This window comes from Pygocentrus nattereri, chromosome 15 (genome assembly GCF_015220715.1).
Source record: "Pygocentrus nattereri isolate fPygNat1 chromosome 15, fPygNat1.pri, whole genome shotgun sequence".
Lineage (NCBI taxonomy): Eukaryota > Metazoa > Chordata > Actinopteri > Characiformes > Serrasalmidae > Pygocentrus > Pygocentrus nattereri.
Window position 1 is genome coordinate 9,742,115 of NC_051225.1, and position 22,168 is coordinate 9,764,282.

General features: G+C 39.9%; 2 protein-coding genes across 2 annotated transcripts; both read right to left on the reverse strand.

Annotated features, from left to right (window-relative positions):
• Positions 1-2,441: 2,441 nt before the first annotated feature.
• Positions 2,442-10,072, reverse strand: si:ch211-146m13.3 (junctophilin-3). Its single transcript, XM_017684990.2, has 5 exons — positions 8,674-10,072; positions 5,321-6,083; positions 4,396-4,520; positions 2,760-4,096; positions 2,442-2,566 (listed from the first exon to the last, which is right to left on the reverse strand). Exons 1-5 carry the CDS (start codon positions 9,053-9,055, stop codon positions 2,486-2,488), a joined length of 2,688 nt encoding a protein of 895 aa, XP_017540479.1. The 5' UTR covers positions 9,056-10,072; the 3' UTR covers positions 2,442-2,485.
• A 2,336-nt stretch (positions 10,073-12,408) lies between these two features.
• LOC108412783 (26S proteasome non-ATPase regulatory subunit 13-like) lies at positions 12,409-21,780 on the reverse strand. Its single transcript, XM_017684987.2, has 13 exons — positions 21,578-21,780; positions 20,434-20,512; positions 20,319-20,353; positions 20,157-20,212; positions 19,650-19,693; positions 19,480-19,566; positions 17,001-17,172; positions 16,741-16,820; positions 16,512-16,637; positions 14,865-14,927; positions 14,672-14,752; positions 14,376-14,492; positions 12,409-12,842 (listed from the first exon to the last, which is right to left on the reverse strand). The coding sequence occupies exons 1-13, from the start codon at positions 21,676-21,678 to the stop codon at positions 12,747-12,749; spliced, it is 1,137 nt and encodes a 378-aa protein (XP_017540476.1). The 5' UTR covers positions 21,679-21,780; the 3' UTR covers positions 12,409-12,746.
• Between the last annotated feature and the right edge of the window lie 388 nt (positions 21,781-22,168).

Genomic DNA, 22,168 nt, shown 5'->3' on the forward strand with positions numbered 1-22,168 from the left:
TATAGTATACAGAGAAACAGATGGACTACTGTCTGTAACTGTAGAACTACAAAACGCACCTATATAGTAAGTGGAGCTGATAAAATGGACAATAAGTGTAGAAGTTTTAATGTTATGGCTGATCCCTGTATATTTCTGCTATATGCAATATATGCAAATTAAGACTCAAATTTGGAGGTGGGAAAATATCCCAGAAAAAAACTGAAAGGAATGTTATCTGTAATAAGAGCAAAGGGTGGGCAAAAAAAACAAACAATAATTTGTTGAGGTTTCTGTGTCATTTTTAGTCTTTTTTCATGACACTTAAAAAAAAAGAATCAAAAACAAGAACTTGTACTTAACCCTCTACTGCACGCATTTTGAGAGCAATTTGAAAAATATATCCAATTCACTTTTCTTGCATAAAATTGACCTGATTATTGAATTCAAATCATTTTTTCAATGATAATGAGTGCAGGGTTCCTTTTGGGGTATGTTGCCTTGTGACTGGCTGAATCCATTTCACTTTCACACAATGTTGCTTCTAGGCAACAAACATATTTCTGCAATATCACATAACTGAAAAATGATACTGAATGTTGAAAAGAGGTTTGAAAGTGCCTACTAAGAGATAATTTAACCAAATGCATGCCTTTTTACTGACTTACATATATATATATATATATATATATGTCAGTAAAATGACTGGAGGTTAAATAATGAAGGGTAGTTTCACTGGTGCAAATATATGGACATATTTTGCTAAGCTCGTATGTAGGTGAGATATATCAACAGCTCGATCTTGAAAAAATATTTATTTTAAACATTGCTCCCGTTCTTCTTGAATTCCATTTCTTTTAATGACGCATGTTCACAAATTCTTGTTCAGTGAAGACGGCACAGAATATTATAACCTCAAACATTTTATTAATTTTCCACATAACTTGGAAACAATCTCATAAATCATTGCGTAAGAAAGGGCATGCTGGGGCATGCAATGATTTCACAACATGATGATGTCACTGGATGAGTAGTATAAAATATACAGTAGCAGTTTATCATTCATTAATTTAGATGATTTTTCAGTCGGGTCCCACTGAGAAACATAAGCTGGCATTTTTTTACACTGCTTTCAGTCCCTATTGTCACCTAAAGTTGCTGGACAGAGAGACAGGCAGAAGTTCACACAGAATAACAGCAGAAGAAAACAGGCCAACAAACATGCTGTAAAAATCTCCACAGGCTCAGTGTTCTAAAGCCAACTCATTCAGTTCAGACGTGGGTTGGGATAGACACAGACTGTTCCATGCCTCTGTATGTGTCGTCACTTATACAAAGCCTGCTTGCTGGGATGATTTTTCAATTAAAAAGGCACTCAGCATTATCAATGATATCTTGCAAACTGTTAAAAGATACTAACTGTTCAGTAATATAGAATATATATATATATATATATATATATATATATATATATATATATATACATATATATATATATATATATATATATATATATATATAGAAAGCAGTGGTCAAAGGGTAACAGTCTCAAACTTTACAGAGCATGAGCCGGAATAGTCAACCACTGATGCACCTCTGTTGTGGTTCATGTTGTATAGCAAGTAATGATGTGTTTTACAAAGAAACAACTTATTTTCTTTAGTAGCGAGTTCGGCATAGAAGTGTATAGCTAGTGAACATGTGTTCAGCGTGAAATAAAACGAACTAAGCGACTGACTGAATTGTGCTGACATTCAGTGACGATGCTTAAGGGGGATTGTATTGGTGAAGGAAGAATGCGTCAGGCTTACCCCATTCACTATACATGAGTGTGTTTGGATTCTGATGAAAAGGTATCATGATGAAGCCCTTTAAGATAGCTCTTACCTCAGACTTACAGAGAATGCAAAATCTGGGTATGGAGATGAATAAACGTATGAGCGGTTGCAGCGGTCCAATAGGGCTGTACCCTGGGATATTAGTGGGGGGGTGTATAGTCTTAGACTGGCTAGTTACATATCGGTGCCTTCTGCACTTGACCACCTCACATGCGCTACAACATCTTTGTACATGAAACCACAAGACCGTCTCACGAAACTACACGCAGTCTTACTGCTCAGAAAAGAAACCGGGCCATTAAAAAAAAAAGAAACAACTTTGTAAAAGAGCTGATAGGCATGATTAAATTATATCAGGCAATATTGTATCTTCAAAACCTAAAGGTGTGCAATACTTGTAGTCCTAAATAATACTGTGAATGGGCTTTTATCATGGATAAGGAAAAAAGTAAGCAAATATACCTAATGGATAACAATGGAAATATATCATTAATGGAACCACAAAATAAACTTACAATTTACATGGACTTGTCCAACGTACATGGACTTGACTAATGTAAATTCTTGGTTCCTTACATAAAGAAGTGGTGCTAAGTGTGCATCATGTGCATATCTTACTTTTTCGATAATAGTAAGTGCTGTTATTAACATTCTCTAGGCCATTATGTTTAAATAAAGAAATGAACGAACAAAATGGCTACACCAATGTTGAGTAAAATCACCATGACCACCAGGACAGAGCTGGAGCCCTGAAGAAAGAAACAAGGAAAGAAACATAGAATTAGTTTTCCATTAATCATACACTCAGTATAATACCAGTGCTAATCAGGGTATGCTAGCAACTGTTACTAATCAGTTTTGATAATATGTGCCTCAGATAAGAGCCTACATTGCAAATGCAAAATGAAAACTTCAATCCTTTGACCATGACCATGTACTTACTGAGTTTGCTTTGATCAGGTTCAGATGCTCTCCGTCATGTTCCAGTGTGATTGGAGAGGATGTTAAAGGGGGAGACAGGGTGACATCTCTGTGCAACGGCCATTCCTCCAGATCCACCCCAACATTCAGGCTGTCCAGCATCTGCACAGAGTCCATGGACCCTTCTCTGGCCACAAGGCTCCATTCCTTGCCTTCGTGGTTCCGCTGTCGCAGTCTCTGCGAATTGTGCCCTTGGAGACTCGGACATTCCGTGCCTGAGCCAAAGTGCTGCTGGGGGATGGAGTCTAAGGGCTGGAACCTCATTTCCACCCGATAGTCATCCAGCTTTTCTTCCTCTTTTTCTGGCAGCTGTGAGTGGCAGGGGATCCACTGGGAAGAGTTCTCAACAGTCCATCCCAGAGAGGAGCTATTGGCTCCATGCTCTGATGGCTGGTAGTCATTCAAGCTAGATTCACCAACCATATGGTTGGTAAAGGACTGGCTTGGTTTGTGATTGGAGTGGACATGCTCGTGTGATTTGCGATAGGAAGATACATGCTCTCGAGGGTTGTAATGGGAGGACACATGGTCTTGGGGTTTTGCATGTGTGGAGACATACTCCTTTGGCTTGTGATTGGAAGAATAATGCTCATGGGTTTTGTGATTGGACAAGGTATGACCCAAGGCCTTGTGATTGGAGTATGTGTGCACCTGTGGTTTGAGCTTGGAAGATTTGTTGTGGTCCATAGAGTTGTGACTGGGTGGAATATGCTCCCATTCTCTATGATTGGACATTGCATATTCCCTGGACTTGTGGTTGGAGGATGCATGCTTCCAGGGCTTTTGATTGGAGGACATGTGATCCCATACTTTATCTGAGGAGACATGCTCAATGGACTTGTGATTGGAAGAGCCATTCTCCCATGTGTGATGAGTCGAGTGTTGAGAGTTTTGCTCGTGTCCATTGATGTGAACAATCTCCTCCTCAAGCAGGGATGGGGTAGTGGAGCGGCTGCTTTCTCCCTTGCTGCCCCTACGGTTAGGATACATGTCGGCAGTCCAACTGTTGGTGCCACCTCTTCCATTGTCTATACCTCTTCCTTCCACCAGAACCTGAATCTCTGCCCCTCCCTGTTCATCCACAGCACTCTGGCGCATGAAGCAGGCGCTCCTGGCACGGTGGGATGGTGGGGTACAGGGAGGTGAGGAGGGGCTGCTGAGGGCTGGGCTCAGGTCTGGGGTCTGGGCTGGGGGAGTTGTGTCTGGTGTGCAGAGCTCAGGGCTGTCTGTCCCAGTGGAGATCACTTCCATGTCTTTCTCTTTTCTGTCTTGACGCTTTGGTCTCTGGCACTCCAGTCCTGGAGGATGGGAAGGATTGCTTGTTAGTTGTTTTGACTTATGCATAATGAAAACTTTGTACAATTTGTTAGCGTTTTTCAACTATGCCTTGCATAGTTTAATATTTCCCTATATACTGGGGTGTTTGGAGAACGGAAAACTCTAAAATGTAAGGCAGGGTGTACCGGGACCAAGATTGAGAACCCATCTGAGATCAAAAGGCTGAAAAATGAAGATTTGTTTCTTGAATTTAATTACATGGTCTCCTGAACAATCCTTAAAAATCCTTTGTCAAGAAGAGACCTATCTCTCAACTTACCATTTCCATAATGATGGAAGGAAGGGGAGAGTTCTTTGGCAATAATCCGGGCCAGACGACACTCCTCCAGGGCCCTCTGTGCAACTCCCTCAGCAGCCTCAGCTTTTCCCCGGGCATGACTCGTCCTGCAACAGATGGCATTCTCCATATAACATTACTTTTCCTTATAATGTTACACCTTTGATATCTCTAGCTGGAAAATACAAGCATTCAACAGATGTGTTACTGCTGCACTCTTAAAATAAAAGGCTCCTGAATGGTTTTGGGTGTATGCTATGAAGTACATTATGTATATTATACTTTACATTATGTAGACGGTTGCTTAAACCTTTAAAAGTTTCTTCATACTTACAGACCTCATTTACAGAATGGTTCCATCAAATGTTCTTTAGTGAACCAAAAGTGGTTGCTATATGGCATAACTTCAGGGGTGTCTTTTGGTACCTAAATTCCACTGTGCAGTATGCAGTATGGTACAGCACAGTACGATTACAAGTCCAAACCCAGAACTATCTGGACTCTGTCCATTTCCCATAGTATAACATAACCATAAGAGTACGCAAATTTCTCTTTAGCATTGGTCACAAGAAATCTACCATTAACAGTAAGTAAACACAAACAACAGTAGCAACAATGGAAGAGCTTCAAGTGCATTTGCTAATGTCCATGGTTTGCACCATTATTAACTACACCCACTTGGCACACCGGCAAGAAGTGTGAACAAATTGAGGCCACTCTGGTATGCAGTGGCTTACTTGGCAGTGGCGATGACAACAAAATGCTTGATTACAGATTTGTAACTATACCGTACCACACTGCCCAGTGGAAAAATGCCTTTAGTGTAATGTGTCTTTAGAGGGTGCATAGTAAGTCAAGGATTTCAGGGGTTTACAGCGTTTCATGAATTGGACCCTACTGAGTCTACCTTGACAGTGCAATCTCTGCCTTCTGTTTGGCAATTTCTGCAGCCTTCTCAGCAGCTTCCACAGCACGGTCCACCTTCTCCCGGATTTTGCTGGTGCGCAGTGGTATTAGGTTCTTCCGCTTGCCACTCACCAGAATGTTCTGCTTGTACTTGCCTTCCTCCTTGGTCCCATCAGGGAAAGTGGTGCAGCCATAGCCGTGCCGCTTGTTCCCAAACCACTCACCCTCGTAGCGCAGGCCATCCGATCGGTGGCTGATGCCCCAACCTGTTCGCATGTCATTCCGCCATTCGCCTACATATGTCTCAGTGACAGTGGCGTCCACGCTGCCTCCCATCTCCACGTCACCCAGACTGACGTTGGAGTTGATGTCTGATGCGGCCGAGCTGACCGTGCTCATGCCGGCCTCACTGCAGAAGGAGCTCTGCTTGCTTAGCTGGCTTGCTAGAGAGCTCTTGGACTCAGACCGCCGCAACTTCAAGCCACTCAGAATGGACTGCCGGAAGCGCCCTTTCCTTTTCCGCTGTCTGTCTGCATCACTTTGGGCACAAAGCACGAAACCTCCACGGCCCACTGGAATCCCAGCCACACCGCTCACAGCAGAGCCATCGTCAGGCGTTGGGGCTCCCTCACTGTGTTCAGAGCGCAAAGAGTTTATGGAAGTGCGCAGAGGGGAAAAGATGACAGCGGCCATGCCATAAGGCACACTCTGCCGCACACCATAGCCATGGCGCATGCCACTCAACCACTGTCCCTGGTATGTACCTTGTAGAAAGACAGAACAGAGTGAATCAGAAGGTTCCACAAGAGGATAATTCATATGTGCACCTGTGTCTACTTAATTTAGAATTATTCAGGTACACCTACATACAGAAACATAAAGGGCCATGGATTTGCATGTTTTTCTGTAATAAGTTATTTTCATTTGTTCCAGTTATTTATACCACCACGACACAATGACTGTTTTCTCAAGATTTCAATATAATTATAACATTATCACGACATATTAAATGTTAGTTTTACTGTTTCTGCACCTACATTTCTTATTTTTACATTTTTTATCACGTGGGATAAAATAGCGTTTTCCTTTGCTTAAACATCGAATGAATTTCAGTCAAACCTTTGCACATTTTTTGAATGTCATCATAGACACATTTCAGATGGCATATACCCATGAATGAGAATGAAAAATAAATATAAAACCTAATTCAGTTCAAATATGTCAGTCTACTGTTTAAAGTTTGTATGTTTGTAAACGTTTTGTGGAAAGGTGGTATTGCTCGTGTTATTTTCTGATAAAATTGTATTATTATTTAATGTACTGTTTATACAGGCATTATTAAAAAGTCAGCATAATTAGAAAAATACAGATCTTTTTGTCTATAGTAGCAAATTAACATGGTTAAATGGTGTATTTAGCTCTGGATACAGGTTTATATGAGTAAAATAGATCAACAGGACTGTAAAGCTAAAGCTGTGAAACTGCCTTGCTGAAAAAAATCCTGGAAACCATTAAAAGTGTTGGTTGGTTCTTAGTGGTGTCCATCAGTCAGTAATGGTTTTCCTACCCTGCTCCAGGATATCGCTGCTGTCGGAACAAAACCTTGTATGCCTGTCTTTAGGTTTGTGACGTAATTTGAAAATGCCTGTTGCCGCATTGCGTGTCAATTTCATGAAGAACAGTCCAAAAGAAATAGCCCAAAATTATTTGGAAAAAAAGTCTGCTTCCATTGACTTACATTAAAAGTACAATAAGTTTTTTTCTTCTCCTGTAAAGTTACAATTTCGCAGATACAAGGTTTTGTTTCGACAGCAGCATATGCTGTGTTTTGGATACTGGTATGCTGGTCAACCAGCAGGATCGTGCTGGGTGACCAGCTAAACCAGCACCAGACAAGTAATAGACCAACATGAACTAGCTTGGACCAGCATGTAGCTCATCCAGGTCTACGCTATTTTCTTTTCTTTTATTCCTTTTCAGAGGGCGATGGGCTGATTTCACAGTGTAAATGATTCAAATGGTTTAACAGGTGTTCTTGGAGTGATACCAGATGCACATTATGGCATTTCTTGCTGGTCAAAGCTGGTTTAGCTGGTCACCCCAGCAAAGTCATGCTGGTTGACCAGCATACCAGCATCCAAAACACAACATATGCTAGCTTTGCTGGTAACCACAGCTAAGTAGTGGTCTCTAATAGTAAATAAGCCAATTCATATTAGAAAGCAAAACATTCAGGTTTTAATCTTGATGGTTATGTTTTGGGTTTTTTTTCCCAGCAGGGTGACATCAGGCAAAACGAACCGTAGCAATCGATGTCATGCATTTCAACGTATTGATTTTTTCACGCCGTTACTTTAGTTCTTCGTCCGTCGTCAGTCGATAAATAAGCACTGAGAGCCACCCAATCTAATTACGCTGTTTGTGAAACAAAGGCGAACTCGCTGAGGCTCTTTTTCACCGAGTGACGTGAAATCACGGCGTGAACGCCAGTCACTGTCCAGGGTGCTGAAGCGACACAATAACAATACGCGATATTCTCACAACAGCATCATTTAAACGAGCGGGTAGACAAAACATGCGCTGTCTGATACACAGTAATCATCTTTATTTCACCATTGCGTTCTGTAATTCCAATCGATCGAGAGCCTGATGTTGTCTTGGGATTCGTAAACATAAACGGGTCGTACGTACAGGGATTCATTTTAGTGAGAAGATTTTTTTAAAGCCCCACGCATGTCCTAATGTAACCCGGGCTGTAGTATTAGGGCTATTTTTGCGTCTTTGTATACGAGCACATGAATCACAAAAGAAATCCAATCAGGTTTGAGTGCATTAGAGTCTCTGGTGACACAATGACCCGCTGTCTTTGGGTTTCCATGGCGATTTACTGTACAGAGGCGTGAGTGGGGTAGATGGAGAAAATGGGCTGAGATGGAGGAGTGGTGATGCACTTCAGGCATCAACTACAGGCCCATCATTTCTGTTTTTTGTAAACAGAGTTGGTGTATAGAGACAAAAGAAGATTCGGTTCACATTAGGAAATCAAATCCAGTTCACACTGCAGTGTTACATAATTGCCAAGAGCAGCTTTTACTACCTTACTACTCACGTAATATAGGCCCACCCTGCATAAAATAATCCACTGAATGTTGGCCTAGTCCTCCTTAGTTTGGTTTAGCTACAAATGCATGAAGATAATGTCAAAAAAAAATCTCAAAAGCAATTGCCTTTAGGTTTGAGAAGTATGAAAAAAGGTCAACATTAATACTAACTGCATTGTACAGTGACATAGGTCCATATCTGCTAAGTCTACTCTACTTGACTGAAAGGAAACATGTGGTTTACAACCATTACCTCCATCAGAGTAGGTCTCAGACCCATATCCATCCTGTAGACCATTACTCCAAGTGCCTTCATAACGTGCCCCACTGCTGGTGCTCTCCAGCCGCCCATAGCGCCCCTTGAACCCTTGCGTCCACTCCCCCTTGTACTCCCACCTGCCTTTGGTCTCCACGCCGATGCCATGCCTCTTGCCCTGTGCCCATGTTCCTTGGTAACTGTTCCCACTGGGCCAGGTGTACACTCCAAGAACCTCAAATCCATGACTCCAGGCCCCTGCATATTCCCCCTGGCCCTGGGGGCCTGTGCAGACCCCTCGGCCATGGGCCTTGCCCTGTTCCCACCCTCCACAGTACGACCCCCCATCATCAAAGTCAAACCTGCCTCCAGTGGACATGCATGAAACAGGTTTTGGCAAATCCAAGAATGTCAAGGAAGCCAAGAAAGGAAGACTGTGATAAACAGAACAGGAAATGTTAAAGCAATTCTTTTATCTCCCAGCCTTCAAGTTTAGCTTGTCATTCCAATAAAAAAAGAGGGAAGGGAGCTTTACAGGTAATGTTAAAGGGATTTTACTCCCAGCCTTTAAGTTTAGCTTGTCTGTGTAATAATAAAGAGGAAAAAAAGGCCCATTAGAAAATGCTAGAGCAATGTTACCTCCCAGCCTTGAAGTACAATAAGAAAGGCCTATTAAAGTCCATTCAAAATAGCCAGAATAACAAACTTATTAGGTTCTTATCCCAGTGTTTTAGCTCCTCTGTGTCTGTGCCGGGCCTGGGGAAATGGACGCCTTTATTATGCCTGCTTCTTCCCATGGGCATGCAGATGGTGTGCTTCTCCTTCGTTCCCAGCACGGCCCCGCTGGCCATAAGCTCCCACCCGCGCGCCGTTTTCCTCTGCGTGGAGATCAGGGCGCAAACAAGGCCTGTTTTTTTTTCTCCCACAGATCCACACAGCAGCATTAATACGCTCAATCAGACATTACATCTCTGCCTGCCCCCCCCTACAAATGTGCCGCACCGGCACACAAAAATGGATGGACAGCAATAGTAGACCATCAGGAGCCTGAAACTGTGGAAGAGATCAAGGCCTCCCCTCTAAATCATGCTCTAAATACAAAAATACAGCATTCCTCCAGTCATGCACCTAATAAGACCTATCTGGCACAGCATTTCTCCCATTGCTCCTGCTCCTGCTTCTCTCTCTGTTCCCTTTCCGTGCTCCTGCTGTGATGTAGAGGTGAAGCTGCTTCCCTGGAAGACTGGTAAAAAGATCAAAAATAAATCCAAATAATCCTGCTCCCTCTCCAACCCCCTCTTCCTTCAGATTTAAATACAACGTCCAAAGAAATTGATCTTATATTGTCTTAAGCCATATGATGCTCAAATGTGCTCATTACTGGACTGTTCCACCCCAGCCAGTACCCCTCCCCCACCTCATGCTCCTCTTGTCCTTGTTCTTAAAGGGATAGAGGCTGAGAAAACACTCAGCAACCACACAAGTGGCGTAACTAGGATCTTATGGCCCCCTGTGCAAAAAAGAAAAATTGCTTTTTGTTGATAAACAGTCAATTTTACTTGCTATTGCTATGTGTCAACAAAGTAGGTACTCTAATCTTAGCCAAAGGTTGAAGAATATTATTGGTATGAGTGTAAAGTTGTGTAATTAATGAATTTTGCTGTTAAAATATGAAATGCTGTCTTTTCAGAAGCAATTTGATAAGTGCATGGTACCTATTGAAGTTTGTTTTTACAGTTTTACTCTTGTAAATAAGTCCAGTTGGTCCATAAGAGAAAAATACAACTGGAATATGGATACAGATATTTTAGACAATTTATAAGAAACATGAATTTCAGAATTTCTTAGTATTTGATAAATCATTTTAAAGATCCCTAAACAATTGCACCTGATAATCGTCTGAACACAGGATTCAACGGAAGAGATAAGTCTACAAAAAATGTGCTTAAATATTAGTAGTGACCTTGAAATAGTGCAGAATCCTGAACATTTCATTTTCAAAAAAATTCTTAAATGTTCACTTTTTTATTTTTAACACACAGACAGATAGTGTGGATGGATGGATGGATGGATGGATGGATGGATGGATGGATGGATGGATGGATGGATGGATGGACGGACGGACGGACGGATGGACAGATAGATATTACAACACATCAATATTACATACTGTGCAAAAGTCAGAGATACTAGTAATTTCAACAATTCATTTTTTAGTTTTATTGACTGAGATATGCCTCTGACGTCATGTTTCCTTTATTGTCATTCAATTAAGACCTTCATAGTCGTACAGCAACACCTTTCCTCACAATACAACTGTTCAGAAATGTTTAATGCCTTTAATTTTGCACTGTGATATTGGAATTAACAACTCTCACTAAAGGTCACTGAATCAAACACAATAAGCAAAGACGTCATACTTACAGTTAACAGTTCAGCCACAATCAGTTTCATTTCACCATGAAAGCATTCAAGCACTGTTTCCAACAACCAGAACCACAACCAGAATAAAGCAATAAACAAAATAAATAAATAAATGTTATTTCACTATATATGAGACAATTATATAATAGCACAACAGAAATACTACCTTGTAACATGTTAAATCAGTATCAAAATATAAAGGCATTCAACCAGTGATATGCCACATATTAGAGGCAAACCACTGCAACTCTTCCCATGTTCCATGATGATTTTAATCCCTTTTCACAGTAGCCAAGCCAAACTACCATTTCCACATGTTTTAGAGAAGGTCCCTCAGTTGAACTCTGCATGTTTTTTCTTCAATATTGTTAATGGAATATATTTTTATGGATATATGTATGATTTCTGCTTTTATAAACATTAGTGAAAGAATGGGTCGCTCTCAGGAGCTCAGTGAATTCCAGCATGGTAGCGTGATAGGACGCCACCTGTGCAAGTCCAGTCGGGAAATTTCCTCACTACTAAACATTCCACAGTCAACTGTCAGTGGTATTATAACAAAGTGGAAGCGATTGGGAATGACAGCAACTCAGCCACAAAGTGGTAGGCCACATAAAATGACTGAGCGGGGCTACAGACGTCCAAGCTTTATGTGGCCTTCAGATTAGCTCAAGAACAGCATAGAGAGCTTCATGCAATAGGTTTCCATGGCTGAGCAACTGCATCCAAGCCTTACATCACCAAGTGCAGTGCAAAGCGTCAAATGCAGTGGTGCAAAGCACCGCTACTGGACTCTAGAGCAGTGGAGACTGGAGTTCTCTGGAGTGACGATTCACGCTTCTCCATCTGGCAATCTGATGGGCGAGTCTGGGTTTGGCTTGCCAGGAGAACGATAATTGTCTGACTGCATTATGCCAATCGTAAGTTTGGTGGAGGGGGGATTATGGTGTGAATCTGAAAAATTAATAACCTTGTACCTATTGGCTGTTTTGACTGCAAGTTAAAGAAATGAAAGGGTGGTCTCTGACTTTTGCACAGCACTGTAATAGTAGGCAGCCATTTGACAATATCTAAAAGTCCTTACATGCTCAGTTTTTCAGGGATTCTGTAGTAAAAACAATGATTCAAAATATACAGAACCATTTATTACAAATTCTGCATCAATCTGAAGAACCACTTCTCCATGCAAAGAACCATATGAGCATGAAATGCTTCTATACAGAACTCATGGTTCTAAATAGAACCATTTACTAAGGAACTTTTGATGAAGCGTCTTAAGTGTGTTTGATACATGTTTCCCAAGACCACTTCCAGGTAAAGAAGACTTTAATTTCATACTATGAAATATATGTGAAATATATTCAAAAGAGAGGACGCCCTTTGAGACACATAGCTAACGCCTGCAATGATGTTCCAGCAACTGAACAGATTTGGAATTACATTTTTATAGAAATCACAAAACAAACACAAAGATCAAATAGCAAAGAAAGCCAGTGGAACAAAATACCCTCACATAAATAACTGGCATTAACAGAAAACATGAGAATTCCGTACTGAAAATGTAAACAGTAAACAAATCAAAGATCAAGTATCAAATGTCAAGGAATGTGCAGTGGTGTCGAGAGTTGTGGTGATCAGAAGCTGCTTTAAGTGAGGATGTCATGGGCTTGCTGCTCCACTAACACTGCCGTTTTCTTCACATCCTTACACCACAATTCAAGTCGCTCGTTCATGCCCTTAATCTAAGACAAAAAAACAAAACAAAAGAAAATGAATAAGTAAATCTCTGAAAGCACAACTTACAGATTTGTAAGAGTGTAAATATGCATCATAGTGTATCAGTCTGACTGCGGTGATTGGAATGCACTGAATTTGGAATGTTAGAATAAATTATTATTTTACAATATTACAATTATAATAATATATACACACACATTTTTTTGACCAAAGCAAAGTTATTAATTTAACGAAGAAACTATTTTTATTCATTTCAATTTCTGTTAAGTCAAGTAAAAACATTTTTTTTTCTTTTTACCCAGTCTTCCCTCCAATTCACTCCTTGCAAACTCCACCCACTAGCCATGTCACCCCATTACACAATGCTACCAAGCTAGGAGGGTGAGGGTTAGTATGTGCTTCCCCCGAGACATGTGATGTAGTACTATCAGTTACTGACAGTTTCTATCTATCGACTGTCAATCTAGCTGAACGATTTAAATTGTCTGAAATCATGGTGTCCACACCTTAAAGATGCACAAAAACAATTACATTTGTTTGTGAGCCGTTTTAACAAAATTTTTTCATCTGTAACATTACTCAATGTCCTGATCTGTTATTTGGCTTCAGAACATTCTGTAGCAGGGCAAGATAGATCTTTTTCCCTCAACCACTGTTTAAGCCGATAAAGCCGTGCCGCAGCCTTCCACTTATGGAATGGCTTCTCTCATCGTAGTGCATCATAATTATCTTGGACATCACAGATAGTCATGCTTAAACAGGTTGGTGGAGAAAGGTAAGGAGCAGCCTGTGGTCTGTATTTACAGCTTTGGCTTTTTGCGCACACTGAAAGCAACTTTTTGGTATAAAATTCTTAAGTCTTCTTCTTCTTCTTTCGGCTGCTCCCTTTATGGGTCGCCACAGCGGATCATCTGCCTCCATCTTGCCCTCCTCTACTTTCACACCAACCATCTCCATGTCCACCTTCACTACATCCATAAACCTTTTCTGAGGTCTACCTCTTCTCCTTCTACCCGGCAGTTCCATCTCCAACATTCTTTGCCCAATATATCCACTGTTCCTCCTCAACACATGTCCAAACCATCTCAACCTGGCCTCTCTGGCTTTATCTCCAAACTGCTCCACCTTCACTGTCCCTCTGATATGCTGATTTCTAATCTTGTCCATCCTTGTCACTCCCAAGGAAAATCTCAGCATCTTCATCTCCACCACCTCCAGCTCAGCCTCCTGTCTTTTAGACAGAGCCACAGTCTCCAAACCATACATCATAGCAGGATACACTACTGTCTTGTAAACCTTCCCTTTCACTCTTGCTGCTATCCTTCTTAAGTGCTGTCTATATTTCACAACTGTGCAAATTGTTCCACCAGTAAAATGTATTTTCAGTGTATCTTCAAATAATAAGCTGAACAGTATGAAAATGACCAAATCATGGTGAAATTTAAGATTTTGTGATGTACTCCTAAAAGAATATAAATCAAACTGAATATTAAGCTCAGACATTTACATGCCTACAGATTCTAATTAAAATTATGTACCTGGTGTAAATCCAGTACTCTTGGTTGGACCCATGTCATCTGAACTGTCTGGTCCACTTCATCTATACTGCCTTTTATCAAACCAACAGAGAGGGCCTTCATCACAAGCAGCTCCACCTAAACATGCAGTTGAAAAGGTACACAAATTCTGTCAGACTGCTGAAGATATAATAGAACAAAATATGCTTTCAATGATAACACTTTAACAAACAAAAACCATGAACAGAGAAGCAGATGCTCAGTTAATGTCATGTGGGTCACATTTCTCCACTAGTCCATGCATGCTGTTTGATCACCTCATTCACTGGGATTTGAGCACTTTGTGCTATGTCTTGGAATGTCAGCTGTCTGTTATTGGTGGGTCGTGTGAAAGTCATCTAGAAGGAAGAAAAATCACATTAGGAAAGGTATTATTGTACATACAAATCTATTAAAACAGAGAAATATACAAAAAAGACTTAAGAGAAAACATTTTTTTTTAAAAATCACCTCCATCACACAGAGAAGCTGTATCTTCTGCATCAGTTTGGGCTCATGAGCTGCAAGATCTGGCTGTAATGCACATAAAAAGGCTTATCCATTACTTATTGAAACAGCATAGGATTCTTTTTTCACAGCTAAAGAAGCAGCAGAGGAAAAAAAACAGGCTAAAATATGTTAAAGACCTGAAATAATAATTAAAGATTCGGAGGCGCCTGGTGAGGATTCACGGGAATTTTTCAGACCACACCATACGTCTTTATGCATCAACATCGCACGCACAGAATCAAAAGCAGGTCCAGCTCGACGTTTAGGTCTCAAGCGCAAAGTCAACATTATGCGGATAAAGATATGATAACAATAGTACATAATTCACTTCCATCCTTGGAAAAGACATCTTTCACCAAGCTTTGACTGAACTCTCTTTGAATACTCTTTCTATGCACTCATTAAAAATGAGTCACTGATGTAGTCACAGGGTGTAAGTACACATTTCCACCAGTGAGGTCTCCAAATCCCCAAATCTTACATAATGCAGCTTTAAGGAAGTATACATGAATTTGCATAGGCCTTCACAAGATCTCTCAATTGTTGCATTTCAATATTGGCCTTTGCAAAACGAGTGTTTCCCACACTTAGGTTATGCTTTGTCAGTGTGCCAGCTATTTGTATACTCACCAAAGTATATTTTAGACATTTTTTAAAAATGCTAATGTTAATTTGTTTTAGAAAAAACTGATTGCTACATGAATACAGCTCATGGCATGAGTCATTAAACTACCTTTAGGCCTAACTGAAATATGGTCAGAAGAAATGGCTGAGAGAAGAGCAAATTTGTCATTTCAGTGGTCGATATTCAACTAAAAGATGTTCGAATCACATCTCATTCTCAACAGGTGTTTAAGCCTCTTCGCTAGCTATTATGGTTTCTGCTCTCAGTCATAAAACACTTCAGCTCACTGTTATTTTGATGTTACAATGCATGAAAACTGTCCTACGGGACCTACGCGAGCAAAAAGAAATAGATCAGCTCAGATGCCAGATAAAAACTGAGGCAGGCAGCAAAGTCTTATATGCATGACAGTATATAATTTCACAGGAAAAAGAAAATATGTCTTTTGTGCTAAAAGAAGACAAAGACATAAATTAAGCCTGCAACGAGTCTGCAAGCCTTAGGGTTATTCACTTTTGTATTTAACTGGCATTGCTACGTCTTGTAAATCTAAATTTATTTTTGTTTTAGAGTCTCCTTCCACCTTTCAGACTCCTCGCTTCAGCATCAATGTATATTTCAAAGCTGAGAGAAACACTTAATACTGAAATCAGAAACAGCTGCCATATGCAAGCGAGCCATCTAACCAATCACAAACAATGGGTGTTTGTGAGGGTGCTTTGACAAAGACATTCATGTAATCCAACGAAGATCAATTACTTAGGTCAACATAATGCAGATCAATTATTGCAGGCCATCTATTATAGGTCAATTACAAGCCACTAATGTCACATTATTGTTTTTAAATGTACTGTAAGTCACCTTATGGAGGAATGTGGTCACAAAATGCGTCCAAGTTGTGAACTGCTAACATACACCACAAAATACAATGTCATTTTGACAGTTTGTCAAAGTTTTACAGTTTGGAAGACGTGCGGTCATACCTGCTGGCCCCAGGCTGATTTCAGAGCCTGGAACTTGACGACATTGCCACTGTTGAAGGCGTACAGTGTATCTATGAGCCACTGCTTGTCTGTGTTTCTCAAAGACTCCAAAACTGGGTGCATTAGCTGACAAAGAAACAGGCTTACATCATACTCATATAACAAAAGACAGTGATAATGATCGTCCTCTGTGGAATAGAGGCAGGGTGAGAGGGCCCAAGAGACTTACGAGTTCTCCAAAATTGTAAACTCCCTCTCCCAGCAGTCCTGCGAGGCCCAGTGTAAAAGCTCTCTCCTGTTTTTCTGTTTCTAACAATGGAAAAAAAACAAGATAAACTACTTGATGGGGACAAGTACAGCACAAAAATACTGCAGCTAAGGAGTTTGATTGGAACAGGATGGATTTTATATGCATTTAATGGTCATAGAAAAACAAAAAGCAACTAGTTACATGTGCACTAAATACAGTAAAACAACTACATTACATACCAGACAAGTCCTTCACATCCACACAGCCGAGATAGCGGAGGGCATCCCTGTAGTACAATGCATGGTTTCCCACGAAGCGATAGTACTTGCTAGACAGATCATAGAAGCGACCGTGGACTGATGTTACACCAGGCAAATTATTCAGCATCTCCTCAGCCTCCTCTATCAGTTTCTGTAAACCATAAACACAACTCTGAATCATTAAACTGTAGGACAAATGTCATGTTTTTGCTAGGTAAGGCTTGTTATTAAATATGTTTAACCCTGATCATGTAAGGTTTTGTAGGGATATATTTTCCCAGCAACAGGATGTGTGTTAAAGGGCTCATCTTCTATTTTTCCATTTTTTTTTTCATTTTCTTGGGTTTATGTACTAAAAACAAAGTCATAATTCATTTTACCTGACTATTTTCTAAGCTCACTTTATCCCTTATAATTAAAACATGCTGTTTTTGTTACTGCCCTGTGATAGACTGGCGATCTGTCCAGGGTGCATCCTGCCTTTCACCCAATGACTGCTGGGTTAGGCTCCAGCACCCGCCCCGCAACCCTGAGGGAGAAGTGGCTTGGAAAATGGATGGATGGATGTTTTTGTTACTGCCCTGCGATAGACTGGCAACCTGTCCAGGGTGTATGCTGCCTTTCGCCCAATGACAGATGGGTTAGGCTCCAGCACCCCGTGCGACCCAGAAGAGGAAGCAGCTTAGAAGATGTGTGTGTGTGTGTGTTTTATGTACTTTTAAGGCAGATATATGTAAATGAGCTCTGTTCTGACTGGATGCTCTACATTGTGCCTCTTAGGCTGAAACACTGTATAAGCATTAATGGGTGGGGCTAAACTAGTGCAGGTTGAATAAGCAGACACATGTATATGCAGATACATACAGTGTTTTATGTATGTATGTATTATATCACACACACAAACATTTTATATATATACACATATACATACATACACACACACACACACACACACACACACACAAACATACACACACACATATATATATATATATATATATATATATATATATACACACACACACACACACACACACATACACATTTAGTACAACTGTAGTTCTCTGAAATTTATTGTGCATTTTTAAGCTAACTCTCACCACTACAGTGTGTGTTCCTTGTTACTGATATTTATAATTTTTTTATATATAAAAAAATGTCATTTAATAGATTCAATAGTTTAAAAAAAAACAAAACAAAATTTTACATGACAGAAGTACACTGAAAACGCTTGATGGCTATCAATGTATTATGGTACTGATATAAATTTATAAAACACTATAAAACTTGAACAAGACAGAAGTTGATCAGAAATGTGTTCAAAGTTTGAACTGATGCAAAATACTGGTTTTATTTATCCACGTTAACATTTTTACTTGTTATTTCATTCAAAGTATTTATTTGAGTTCTGCAAAACATTAGGTATTACTTAATCTAATGTTTTACAAAAAAGATTCCAAACCTTTCTGTACAAGGAACTATATTTTAAAATACAGAGGCTGTATTTTAAAAATTACCTTGAAAATTCCCCTAGATTATGAAATGAACAATAATAGTTTCATTCACAAAAGTGGTCCTACCTAGTGAACGTGTGCAGGATCCCATCAGCCGAGCTCCACTGTGTTTGTTTACTTTTTACTGGTGAATACATTCATTTGTTACAGTCTAGATTCCATCTGTGGAATCTGTTTGAGCTAAAGCTAAGCCATCCTGTTCTCTTTCACCTTATTCAGTGTGTCTGGTGAGCTTTCTAATCATTAGACTCATGTGTAGCGAGGGTCCAAATCAGGGGTCAGCAACACGCAGCTCCAGAGTACATGTGGCTCCTTTACTGCCCCTTGTGGCTCAACAGCAGAATTAGATTTGTAGGTAAAAACAAAATAGTCCTCCTTTTCAGCAAAATAAAACTCTGCTGATCACAGTTTACTGTTTTAACAGTAAATGGTTCTAAAATGATGGAATTAACGTATAACAGCTAATTCACCAGCCTCCAGCCTTCTGGTGATTAGCCAGTCACAGTGATACACTAATTACTGAATGCAGTGTCATCAGGCTCTTAAAACTAACTGGTAACTACACTGATGATATGATTAAAATCATATTATTTTATATATATATATAAAATATCTCTTGGGTGTGTGTGTGTGTGTGTGTGTGTGTGTGTGTGTGTGTGTGTGTGTGTGTGTGTGTGTGTGTGTGTGTGTGTATCTTGTCATTGTACTGTTTTTGTTCAAATACAGGTCAAAGTGGCACCTTTATCTACTATCCAAACTTTTCTGGATTTCAGTTTGTAAATAATGAGCCACTTAAATGTCTGTTACATGCTTCAAATATTTATGTTTAAGCAGAGTTGGTTTAAGCAGCTGTAAAACCCTCTGAACTCTACATTAACAACAATCCTAATATAATCAATAACACTTGTGGGACAGTCCTACAAACTTTTATATACATATATTACCTTTGTTGCAGTGAGCTCACTGATCTCTAATTTCAGACTCCCAATAGTTGTTTTGCACAGGATGACGGCCTCTTCACTGCTCTTCACCTGTTCACACAATTTTAAATATGAACCATAACTGCAGTGAGAATCCTTCAGCTCTGTAAGATATTCATTAGCCAGTCACTCACCTTTTCTTTAGTCTTCTCAAGGAAGGTGATGGCATTGTTCGGGTCTGCCAGAGGATGAAGTGTTTGATGAGTCAAAAATAATAAATCATGGCTTTAACCTATTTCAGTTGCGGAACTATGACTGACTGGAGAACAATCTCACGGTATGGCATAATAACAGAATTTGGTTCTTTTATAGATCAAGCAGCAACTTTATGTACCATATTATAACACCATAAGTTTTATTCATGTTATATGTTATTGTGTGTCATTGTCAGCTCATTTGTCCATTCTGCTCCTCGGCTGAAAAGGGTACATTACCAGAAATATTTACTACGAGTCAGCACTGACCCTGTAAATGTGAACTGAATAAAGTGAAGCCAAAAAATGTGAAAGCACTGAGCTGCATTGCGATTAGTCAGTGAGTCCGAGATTCTGTAGAATCAAACAATACCTGAAACTACAAGTATCGTTCTGAAATATGGGCTTTACATCAGTCTGGTCCTGCTCTGTTCACCTTATGCTTACCTGTCATCTGTCTGACAATATAGAGAACAATTTCCACCAGGGAAAGGGGGTTGATCCTGGAAAGATGTGAATTATGAACAATGAGCAGACCAGCAGACAAACAAGTAAAAACATTACTTTTAAGGTGTTATTTTTGTCTGAAGTAAGAAATGTCCCGCTTACCTGTGCTCAAAATCACATATAAAGTTTTCATAAAGCTGGAAAGAAAAAAAAAAAGAATGATTAACATACACAATGTTATGGCATGTGGTAAGCTATATAGAAATATATAAAATACCTGTATAATGCTATCACCGGTTTCGAAGTAGGGGTCTTTAACAAACTCTGACAACTTCAGAGTCAACTGATGCCACAACCTGAGAATAAAAAAAAGTACAATCAAAATATATATGCTGTACACATAAAAGACTTCAAACTAATTTTTCAACTAACTGCTAAACTAAAGTGTCTATAAAACTGATTTACGTCAATTAATAAAGCATCTATTTACACCAATTGGCCAATTTCTATGCTCATTGTTCATTTTATCAAATCCATTTGGTGCACCTTGTAGTTCTACAATTACAGACTGTAGTTCATCTGTTTTTCTGCATATGTTCTTACCCCCTTTCAGCCTGTTCTTCAAAGGTCAGGACCCCACAGGACAGGTACTATTTAAGTAGTGGATCACTCTCAGCACTGCAATCGCACTCATGGTGGTGGTGTGTTACTGTGTGTTGCGCTGGTCTGAGTGGATCTGACACAGCAGTGCTACGGTCTTAAATCGCTGTCTTCTCACTGTCCACACTATTAGACACTCCTACCTTGTTGGTCCACCTTGTAGACGTACAGTCAAAGACAGCGGCTCATCTGTTGCTGCACAAATTGTGTTGGCCCTCACCAAAAGTGGTCACAGGACGCTGCCAACAGAACGCTCCTGGCTGGATATTCTTGGTGGGAGGACTTTTCTCAGGTGTTTAAAAACTTTAGTGCCACTGCTGTGATCTCTGATCCACTCATACCAGCGCAACACACAACAACCACAACAGTGACACTGCTGAGATTGATCCACCACCCAATTAAAACCTGCTTTGTGGTGGTCCTGTGGGGGTCCTGACCATTAAAGAACAGGCTAACAAGTTATGCAGAGAAATAGACTGACCACAGTCTGTAACGGCAGTACTACAAAGTGCACCTATAAGGTAAGTGGAGCTGATAAAATAGACAATGAGTGCAGAAACAAGGAGGTGCTTTTTAATGTTATGACTCGTGTATAAAGCAACATTAAAATAATCAATGAGGAAGCATTAGTTGGTAGAGTAGCCCTTCAGACAAGATCACAGAAAGCTAACCTACAGTGCAGACACTGACCTTACATGAAGCTGACTTAATTATAATGAACTTGGCTCATGCTAGCCAACTAGCAGCATGACACAACTCACTTTTTGGTGTAGAGCTCTTCAAGTTCATGCCACTGAGCCGCCATGTCGGGAGTAGCGCTTTTGCTCTGCTGAAGAGACAGATATCCGGGCACATCTTTCATCCTGAACGTGTCCTGTGTTAATCACTACAACTAGCTGAAACTGATGGATGGACAGAGCTGACCACTTCTCCCCAACAGTGAATCTGCAGTTCAACTCTAGCAACTTCCTGCACTGTGCCTTAAATTCTAGAATAAAAGTCACTAGACGCTGACTCAGCCTGAAAGAATTTTTTATCGATTTTTATTTTTTTTATTTTAGTTTACTTGAAAATATATATGTACCACATAGAAAATATATGATGTATAAACATGGTTTGTAATACAAAAAAGTATTCATATTTTAGTTTATGGTAAAAAATGTGTTACCATTAAATCAATCCAAATCCAAAGTATTCTAAACATCGCGCATAAGAAATTTAAATCTTTTATAACACACTTTACAACAGAACATGCCATTAATTATATCGTTAGATGAAATTCGTAAGATTATGAAACATTGAACTATAATTTATATGTGAGTATATGAGCGTCTGAAGCCTGTGCGTCATTT